The sequence below is a fragment of the Hetaerina americana genome, unplaced genomic scaffold (genome assembly GCF_022747635.1).
Source record: "Hetaerina americana unplaced genomic scaffold, ioHetAmer1.1.p SCAF_37, whole genome shotgun sequence".
Lineage (NCBI taxonomy): Eukaryota > Metazoa > Arthropoda > Insecta > Odonata > Calopterygidae > Hetaerina > Hetaerina americana.
In genome coordinates this window covers 2855248-2866474 of record NW_027286952.1, presented here as the reverse complement: position 1 = coordinate 2866474, position 11227 = coordinate 2855248, and the positions used below count along the sequence as shown (strand labels likewise).

At 39.2% G+C, this 11227-nt stretch overlaps 1 protein-coding gene across 1 annotated transcript in view; it reads right to left on the bottom strand.

Moving 5' to 3' along the window:
• Positions 1 to 424: 424 nt before the first annotated feature.
• asp (abnormal spindle) overlaps positions 425 to 11227 on the bottom strand; it is a 24583-nt gene continuing 13780 nt past the window's right edge. Inside the window, exons 4-7 of the mRNA XM_071589378.1 lie at positions 10791 to 10995; positions 7044 to 8467; positions 3860 to 4329; positions 425 to 759 (exon numbers count right to left, since the gene is read on the bottom strand). Coding sequence (XP_071445479.1) covers positions 3883 to 4329; positions 7044 to 8467; positions 10791 to 10995 — 2076 coding nt within the window. The 3' untranslated portion in view covers positions 425 to 759; positions 3860 to 3882. The remainder of the gene's footprint in view (positions 760 to 3859; positions 4330 to 7043; positions 8468 to 10790; positions 10996 to 11227) is intronic.

The following is an 11227-nucleotide window of genomic DNA, read 5'->3' as shown; positions in this document are numbered from 1 at the left end:
CCTTGCGCACGACTACGAATGCCTGTGACATTGTATGTACGGTATTTCGTCACAACATCTTGTTCCTTTAAAAAGCCCCAAAATTTCAGAGTTTAAGAGGACGCCTCGGTAGCTTAAGTGGCTAAAGCACTCGACCGGATATTGAGGGATCTGGGTTCGTATCCCAGTCAAGGCGAATGATTTTTACACCCTGAAACTGTTGCATTGAAATGCAGATTAGCGGATGACTCCGTTAAAAGTTACTGTTGCGGCATCTCCCGCAGTTTCTTTGGAATTTGTCAAAGTTCACTCCTCATTTACATGACGAAACACATAGTGGAGATGATGAGGGTGACACCTCCATGATCTTCAGTTTACCACTTCATCCATCATTGTGTCATAGATCATAAAAGCATCCATTTGACTGATAAAATAACATTTATTTCATTATGCATAAGGTACATTGATTGCATTGTCACTTAGAGGTAAGAAACATACATGAAAGACATTACAGGTTAACTTTGGAGGCAACCCATACATTTTATAACAACATGAGATAAAAATGAGTTTTCACATGTTAAAAGAAAATACTCAATATCAATATACATGGACACAAGTATAATTATACAGTTATCAACATAGAATCGAATGAAAGTAATATTATTGTTAAGACAAAACGATAAGTTACAATGACAAATAAATCTGTATACAACAATGTTTAAAACACTTTCTCCCCTTGCCCAATGGATTGGATGACAGCCGCCACCATCTTGGTGCATCCTAGAAGAAAAAAAAACAATCAACAAACACGATTATGGTAAATATGACTAGAGTATTCTTAATTTTAAAATAGCACTTATTTGGATCAAAATAGAAAATAGATACATATTTTGAAAATTAAAACATTCAACCATAAGGATCATAATACTCCAAATAGAACAGTGGTATTGAAATAATATCCCTGGAAAACTACTTCTAAACCGCTACTAAAACTAGGGAAATGACATTAACATTGTAAAAGAAATATTTGGCAAGCCCTTTCTGATTCAGGAGGCCATCAAAAATCATGATGAGTTAGTTCTAACGAACAATGCATGAGGAGATATTAGAACGACTAGAGGGCGAATCAAAATGCTGTGCTATTGAAGGCTCCATCACTTGCGATCAACCTGAAGAACATGTCAACTACCCCCGGGGAGTTTCTCAATAGTTTGACAACATCTGGAATGCCACCACATTTCCCTTCTTTGAAATGTGGCGCAATTGTCTGCAGTTAATTTATTTAAACACTTCATCTGTCCACTTCAACCATTCTAGACTTGTGACAGAGGGCTTGGGTGACATTGCATTCCAACATAAATCAACTTGTGAAATCAAACAATCTGAAAGAACATTTCCACCTAGAATCCACGCAGAATTGCACTGATTTACCAGCCGTTTTCATTAAGACTACAATTTCCAGTTAGGCTGCCATATGCAATGCCAATTAACATAGCACAGGGATCAGCATGTTATCAACTAGCCAGCCTTTACATATGCCCAGTTGCGCACATACCCTTTTCTTGGTTGAAGAAAAAGAGAGAACACAACATTTTGTCACAAATACGAGACAAGGAAGGAAGGTGGCATTGTAGGGTGCAATGTCAAATGGAGGTAAATTGTGGGATGCTCTCATCATAATGTGCAAAAAGTCCAAAAGTGGCCGTAGTGGATCTTCTGGATTTGGTTTGGAGCTCTAAGACTGAGGCCGTCCTGGATTCATTTCAGAAAGGCTCCCTCAAATCTTTTACCCCTACCCCCTTCTCACTCATGGAAGCAATTCCATCCATTTCATGCTATTCAGAAAATGAACCAAACCCATTTCACTCTCAAACCTCACTGGAACCATATGAAAAATGAAGCAGAAGGTTCGGTTTCAAACCCTTCACTAGTACACCCCATGATGGGTCCAGGGACTGTGCTCAACTGTTTAATTGACACATCCACGCCTCCAAGACCATTAGAGCCAGTAGTCTTTGAAGTCGTTGCCACTCCCAGGTCTCCTCTATGTTCCATGGAACTCCACATTAATAATGATTAAATTTCAAGCAAGTATTAATTACTACCATTATAGATTCCACAAGGATGTATTCCAAGGATATGTATTGTTTCAATGAGTAATATTGACTTACCAGGCAATTATTTAACGATCATCTTCACTCAGACCCGTTTCACCTATGAAATGATTATTTGGTGTATTTGATTGAGTTCTGAGAGAAACGTTTGGGCGCGAAATGCATTCACACACACACACACACACACATCAACTCCAATTCTGGGCTTCTTTGCCATATTCTACAAAGACTTTGGAAATGCTATGAATTCTATACTTTCCAAGTATAGGTTACCACTAAAAATAACTTCCCCTAATTTCTCCAAAGAGTTGCCATTACCAACCATCTCATCATTGCCACTTATTTCCGAGACTCCCATTCCTGAGCTTTTCTTGAATTTGAGCTTTATACATGCAACAAATGCTATATTCTTGCTGATATTTCTACTGATACATCAAGTGATTGGAATATGATTTCATATTTTTTGTGTGACATCCCTCATATTAACGTCATGAAGTTACTTTCAGATTTCACCTAAGCGGCAATATGTTAAGTTCCATGAATGAGAGTGGGTGGAGGGGGGTCAAGGCCCAAGAGGAGCTGTTCTGGAATGTGTTTGACCCCGGTGCTCCACTCCAAATCCATAAGAGCCACTAGGGTCACTCCGTGGACTGGCTTTTCGAATTTTCGTTTATAATAAGTCACACCGTTGCTATGCTCATTCTTGGAATTCGTAATTTTACATTCAACATAACTGTTTACATATTTAGATTAGCATAGCAACATTACTAACAAGACATTTAAATAGGATATCAAGTGGAAACATAATAATAATAATAATACATATGCAAGCAAATTATACCATTATTTAAATTGTATTGACAATCTAATGATCCAAAAATAGACTGTTGTTAAGATGGATTTTTGTACAATTTGCACTATTGACAAGTGCTTGTATGTGTCAGTGCAAAACAATTTTGGTTTCAGAAAACAAAGATCAAGTCATCAATTGTAGCATTAATAGTACCAACTATATATCCTGTGAACACAGTAACATAAATATCCTGTGAAAAGCTACTCCGTCCTGAATCTCAATTCGTCACACTTGGCCAATCATTTGTTGATCACGATTTTTTTTAAATACTTGAGTTGTAAATTAATTTGTTAGGAAAATATTCTACCGCACACACCCGTAGTAATTATTACCTTCCCCAAGGTCATAGGACAAATCAAGCGCTTCAAAACCAACCATACCTAGTTTTCTCCAGCAAAAGAGACTAAGAAAAATTACTTTAAAGGTCACAAACTGTAGTGCAGATCAACCCTTAGAGCAGTAGTGTTATGTTAACACGTTGAAGAATGACTTGCACGATTTTGTTAAACCCAATATTAAAACAAAAAATGGAAGATGAATGATGTTCACAGTGATGATGTCAACCAAATTGCTAAATGAAACACACTCAATAAAATTTACGACATTGAAGAATCTAATGATTTCAATAGAAAAGGGGGTAGAGGTTAATTTTAGAAACGAGCCTTCTACGTAAATGGATAAATTTGACAAAATGACTGCTCACGAGGGAAAAAAATAACAAAATTATTTGAAAAATATGTCACTAAGGAGCAGTCCCATTTCCTTTTTTTTGACAACATATAATTCATTACAATTCAGTCCAGAGTTGCCATTTCTCCTCACCAATTACCTTCACGCTGAATTAAACATACATGATGTATAAGTATATGAGGTTTGTAAGTGCCTTTGATGCACCCAAGTCCTCCCAACTGACCTTGAGCACCAGCTGCCGAAGCATCACTTCCTTGGAGTGCAGCCCACAGCCTCTGCCACGCACGACCACCTCTCCTTCTCCGGCACTTCCTTCTGCCCCAGCTTCCGTCGGATTGGAGACATCCTCCCATAATCGCTTGCCCTCGGCCCTCCCCCTGACGCCAACTGCAAAATACTCCGCCGCGCTCCAGATGGTGCCTTGGGTGTCTCCTGCTTCTCGTACATGGTTCTGCGGCGTAACACACTGGTCACCTTGGGCTTGACGAACTCGGCTGTGGATGTGACATGCTCCTCAGAAGTCTGCGTTGCCTTGTCACGCAGGGGCTGCGCAAAGGCCGGGAGCATCTTGCTCCTCAGGCCGTTTTGCACATACCTCAAGGCAGGGGCGATATCTTGGTCTAGGCGTAACGACGATACCAGCTGGTGTAGGAGGTCAAACGTTGACCTCTCCAGGTGGAATTTATTGCAAGCCTAAAGAAACAACACATGGAATACACAAGGGACACGTGTGAAGGAAGGCATGCGTAACACAAAAAAATAAATTCATAGAAAATAAATACAAATCAGAGAATCAAGTGGCCAACAAATGTGTTCTCATGAAAATTTCTAGGCTACAAAATCTCTGAAAAACAAATTTCCAAGACCTTTCCAGACCCATAAAATTAATTTCTACATTTTATTTGTTTCAAATTTCCCACCAATATCATCACACAAAATTCTTGAGGTTAAGAAGAAAGCAATCACTTTTTAACCATTTCAAATGGTCCCAACCACTATCAGCATGAGAGGAATCATAGATGGGATGAATGGTGGGGGGGAAGAGAGGGAGGAGGGAGAATATGCAGAGTGAGGTGAACATAGGATGAATGGTTGGCAAGGAAGCAGGAGGGGAAGGTGCTAATCACTGAGAAACATTTAATCCAGGAGGTTGGAAGGAATTAAAGAGCCAAATGCAAGTCTGTTCAATCGGCCTTAATTGGATAAAGGTGACTGTAGATGGGAGAGAGGAAATTATAGTGACATTAGAGCTATTATCAAAGGTGTTGTGGGATAGCGGCATGCCAGGCAACTGGAGGGGAGGCAGGTGGAGAGAAGGGGTTACACGATGCTCAGTGGCCGTTTATTCTTATTTTGACGAGTGTCGTGGATTGGACAACATAAGGAGTGAGGCTGAGTTGACATTAAAGATAATACACAACATTGTTTGAGGTGTAGGTAGAAGCTGGAAGGGATGGGAGATATTTCATAAAGTAATGCTCGAGAAGGGTATTAATGACCAGCATGGATCAAGTTAGCATGTTGTTCAGTTGCGTGGAGTTGGGGAAGGATTCCGGGAAATGAAGTTAATTTATAAAAGGACCTGTAGAACTTGGGAACATTCAAAAGATTCACAGGACATTTAAATTTTAAAGAGAGACATTTTGATTGCAGTTTGTCATTGGTTTTATCGTTAGAAAGGAAAGATCTTTTATTAGGTTATTTTTATGGACATGGAAGTAGATCTAGAAATAGAAAGAGGATTTATTTTCCTTCTGCTGTACACTGAAAGCAGTGGAAGGGAGGATGTGGAGAATGTAAATGGTAAATATAGTTTTGAATAAAAGATAGGCAAGGACATATTTGGAAACTAGAAACTCAGAGGAAGGGGCTCTGTACTTGTGGATGATGGCCAAATTGTAGCAGGTGTTCGGCCTTTTTTAAGAGCAATCATCACATGATGAAATTGAAAGTGAAATAGACAGCTGGAGTGGGTGAATGTAGAACAAGAGTGGATGAGTTTTGCATTTGGCAAGTGACAGGGACCCATGAAGGGGAAGGAGTTCAGTTTGGAGGGTGGTGAAGTCTAAGAAGATTGGTGGGTCATCTGCAGGAGATAGTGGAACATTTGGAGACAATATTAAAGATAGAGCTGTCCAGCAGGATGGAGAAAATGTCAATTTCACTTAATGCATTCGGTGAAGTTGATGCAGAACAGTGAATCAGTGCTTGATTAGAGGAAAGGTATGCATGGAGTAGAGAAGGAATAATATTGATTAAGAAGGCAGAATCAATAGGTGCATTATAATATGGAGGCTTTGAGGTTCTGTAAATGAAAGGTCAAGGGATGAAAGATTATGGCAAATGCAATGGGCACAAATTGAAAGTGATTGATGGATTGCTCATAACATATTATCCTTGAAGTACATGTACAAACATGGTTTAAATGCCTGCGAAGAGAGGAACTCATCCTCAAAAAGGTCCATTAACAGATTGGCATGTGATGGGAGTCATTCTTGTGCTCATGTCAGCACCTTTAATCTATAGGAATAATTTATCCCTGACGGAGAAAATATTTTTAGCATAAAAAAAGGTTAAATTGAAGAGGAATTAGGTGGAGGGAAAAAGGGGAACAAGGCATTAGGAAAGGAAGAGCTGTAGTGGAGCAAGGACTTCATTGTGAGAAAGTGAAGTGTACAGGGTATGGATACTGTCACAATTCTGATATTGCTTTGCAGTGGGAGTTGGAGACTGAGGAGTCTACCAAAAAAGTGATGCATGCCACAGATGAGAGAGAAATGTGACGAGGGATGAAGGGATTTGGGATGCGGAAATGCATTCTGTGGGCAAATTAATATCTGATATGACAGGTCATCCTGGGTTGTTTGGTTTGTGTATTTTGGGAAGCAAGTAACAATGGAGAGTACATGGGTTAGGGGATTTGGAATGGTTGTATCAGATTTGGTAAGCTATTCCTTGGGGTCATGGGTTTTGGTTGTATTTAAAACTGGATGGCAAATTGGGATCTTGGGAAAGAGGATGATGGAATGATATCATTTCACAGGTGGAATCCTTCTTCATTGTGTGTTCCGTCTCTCACTTAAAACTGGTTAATGATTCTTTGACCTTTGGGACCCTGAACATTAGTGTACCTCAGTGTTTTAAGTATAAATTTTAGATGCATATTAGAAAAAATAAATCAAAGAGACATTTGTGGGAAAATTCAAGCAATTAACATTTTTGGTTTTTTGGCTAATAAAATCATTCAACGATAACAGTGGGAACTTATAATGTCTTCAAGCCTCTGGTATGATTTATTGAGATGTATTAAAAAGCAAATTTTAAACTGTACAAAATGCATGGGTGGAGAGAGAGAGAGGCCAAATATGGCAAAGACTGTTTAAAGACGGATGGACTGGTTACTTTACCTTAATAGCAAACTCTCGCAGCAGGGCAGAGTAGTCATTTTCCCTCTCAGCTCTAAGCGTAGCAGCTAATCGCTGAGACATAACACGTCTCCAGTTCTTCTGAATTATAATTGCAGTTTTGTTCATGACCTCGAGCTTCTCTTCTCTCAGTTTAGCAGCTTTTTTTTGAGCTAATTTGCACCTCCAATTCTTCTGTAGTACACATGCAGCTCTGTCCATTTTGTCTCGTTTCTCAGCTCTTAACTTTGCAGCCAACCTCACAGCCAATAAACGCCTCCAATTCTTTTGTAATGTGCAAGCAGCTTTGTTCATGGCTACAAGCCTCTCGGCTCTCAGTTTGTTAGCCAACCTTATGGCTGTTAAACGCCTCCAATTCTTCTGAAACACACATGCAGCCTGGTTCATTCCTTCTCTTCTCTCAGCCCTCCATATTCTAGCCTCTCTCCTAGCTAGAAGATTCTTCCAATTCCTCTGAATCAAACAAGCAGCTTCATTCATCATTTCAAGTCTCTCAGCTCTTAATTTGGCAGCTAACCTCACGGCCAATAAACGCCTCCAATTCTTCTGAAATACACATGCAGCCTGGTTCATTCCTTCTCTTCTCTCAGCCCTCCATATTCTAGCCTCTCTCCTAGCTAGAAGATTCTTCCAATTCCTCTGAATTAAAATGGCAGCTTCATTCATCATTTCAAGTCTCTCAGCTCTTAATTTGGCAGCTAGTCTCACGGCCAATAAACGCCTCCAATTCTTCTGAAATACCAATGCAGCATTGTTCATTGCCATTATTCTTTCGGCTCGTAATGCCCTTGCTCGTCTCCTTGACACAAAATTTCTCCAATTCCTCTGAATCATAAATGTGGCTCGGTTCATTGCCTGTAGTTTCTCAGCTCTTAAATTGTCAGCTAGCTTTATGGCCAATAAACGTCTCCAATTCCTCTGAATCAAACAAGCAGCTTCATTCATCATAATAACTCTCTCAGCTCTTAGCTTGGCAGCTAACCTCACAGCCAATACACACCTCCAATTCTTCTGAAATACCAATGCAGCATTGCTCATTGCTTTTTTTCTCTCTTCTCTCAACGCAGCAGCGTGCTTCTTGGCTAAAATACCCCTCCAGTTCTTCTGTATGGTGCTGGCAGCTCTGTTCATTGCTACAATCCTCTCCAATTGCAATTTTTCAGCTTTCCTTTTGGCAAGAATGCGTCTCCAATTTCTCTGAATGGTGCACACAGCTCTGTGCATGGCTTCCATGTCATGAGCTCCTTCTTTTTCCAATGGATTATTCCACACTCGTGGAGCCATGGTGGATCCGTCAATAAAATTTGGAGCAGTGCAGAGTTCGATGCCATTGTGGGATTCAAGCAAGCATGCATTTTGTCCCTTTGTGTATGTATGATTTATTACAACCATATCAGTTTTCATATCTGAAAATAAATGAAAAATTATTTACTCATCTCCTGTTACAACAGTCAATCATATAAACCATAAACAAAGTTATCAACCTGAAGGTCGGTTTGGTAGGTGATGGCAGAGTTCACCCAGTAATAAGCCCTATACGGCATGTGAAATTCACACATCATGGTAAGGGGGGCCAGTTCCTTTCCCTATGCTGGATATGGTTTCCCAGGAAGTTCTGGTACCCAAAAAAATCACACAGCTTGTGGAGCTGAGGGTGCACAGGAAACGAACCCAGGACCTCCAATCTTTCAGTTGTCTAATGCTCTACCCCTGGACTACCACGGCCCACTGTATGCATATATCATATATGTATATGATACATACATAAACGATATATATTATGTTTACAATTTCTTCAATTCAGAAATGTTGTATTCTGACCAACTGAGCACCTTATTCTCTCTGGGGAGATTTTACTTTGTTAACTTCAATAATAAGATAGCAGATTACTCAGATGAAAAGCCATTCTGCTCTTCATAGATCAGCAACTTCAGAAAGGGAAATATGAAATGGACCAAATGCCTATAAAATTACATCAGATGGGAAAGAGATGAGGGGTGGTTACAGTGGAAACGCAAAAATTTTTGTTCTGCACGCGAGTGCAGTCAAATTTGTTGCATCATTCATTGAATAGCTTAATACAGATACCATCAAAGCTTATCAATTGGTGAAGAGAGTACATTTTTGGAATAGAATTAATATTTTAACTAAAACTGAATACTAAAACAGGGTTATAAGTAATTCTGATAATTAGTCACTGTGGCCACATGCCACGATTGAGTAATAGTTATTAGAAGAGACAAATGACAGCTATGGTCATTTGCCTCCAGTATTGAGAAACTCCATGGCTCAATGGGCTGCTTTTAATTAAGAAGCTTTCATTTTCCAAAGGGTCAATCTACATCTATTTGGAGATCCACAAATTGTCCTAGATGAGGCATTTTCCCCGAAAGCAGTCATCAACACTTTGCGAAAAAACAAATATAAAATTCATAGTAATAAATGACACAACCCATGCTAACTCCTATGAGTATATAAGATACCCCTATTTTACATGGTCAATAAATGACCTAATAATTTGAAAAACTCATAGCATACCCATTTACCCAAAAATGAGTAAATAATATATTTATGTGTCACCATATTTAGCTGGCAGAATTTAGTTGGATTTTTCATGAATTTTCAACGACAAAAGTTAGGGCTCAACTAATGAGATGTGAATAAACATCTATTGAATGTTATTAATGTACGTCAGACCTCACCTAGAATCATATATCATGTGTCAGAGACCCAGGACAGAAGGAATTAAACATGATATCAAGGAAAGCTGTCAGTTTAATGAAGAATAGCTACAAATGAGCATTTACATAAGCATAATACAGGTATCAACTTTCTGCTGCTGAATTTTTTTCCTTAATCTAAGACATTTTCTTCAGATCTATAGTGAATATCCTTGCAATGTAATCTTAACCCAGGATTTACACTTTCAAATTATGATGCAAGACAATTTTTTGGATAATTGACCAGTAGCTAGATGGCAGCTGACACACTTCACTGATAGCACAAGATGCACAAAACTTTGATTGCACTGATAATACATACATAAGCTCAAACGTGACATATGAATATTTGTTTATTTCATTTCCTGAAAAATTTATTGGTTAGTTGGAAATGCATTAAATAATTATCATAGCATAAAAACCAAACATTGTGATGGTTGAATTTTTTTTCATCAAAGTTTCATGGAAACACGTAAACTTAAAATTCAGTGCCCACAGTTCAATTGCCCACCGTACTTTGTGGTCATGAAGGCAAAGAGGTTGGAAATTGGTGTTAACGCCTGTACTTTTACTTTTTGGTGATCTATCTTATGGGTTAAACGGAAGAAGGGACCATTTGGTCTCAATTTTGCAGAAATAAAGACCTCTGTCTATCCCTCAATAATTCTCATAATTTGAGCAATTTTCCTGTCCATCTCATACACTTAATACAATTGCTTTTGTTTCACTAAGTGTAGAGTTTGCTTTTGTTTCACTAAGTGTAGAGTTCTGTACGAGAATAGTGAGGAAACCTCTTTTAAAATGAAAAACATGCAGTTCACAAAACTGATTTAAATTAGAAGATAAATATCGTTATTTAGCCAAGAGTACACTCGTATGCTGGCATTTCGAGCATCCCTGGCTAAGGGATTTGATATACCAATTTCAGCACTGATGACAAAGGGTAAAATCCCAGAAAAGCATAGAAAAAGGTGCCTTTCCATGTGAATGAAATGTAATTTCCACTCACCAAATTCAGCGAAACCAGTGGCAGCTGAAACAGCCCAATTGCTTCCGTCCACACCAGAGGGCTTATGGAGGAGGATGGGTGAGCACTGAGGGGGATGGGTGGTGGGTGTCGCCCCTCCCGTCATGGCCAAGTGGATGGGGGACGACTGGCTCGGCATGCATCCCACCATCACTCCTCCTCGGTCCACGCCTTCACCGTTCAGGTCCTGCAGAGATAAGACATTCTTCACCGTCAACTTGACCTCATCTATGCTAACTTAAGTTAATAATTCAAGGGGGCAGGAAGGCTATAAACAAACCACATCAGAGGAATAAAAGTGAACAGAAGAATAAATTTGGAAGCCGAAAAATGACACACCTATGCATTACGCAAGCTGCACCTGAGTGAATGAAAACAACAGTTGCCAGCCAAGGGTTTCCCAGAATCCTAAATAAATA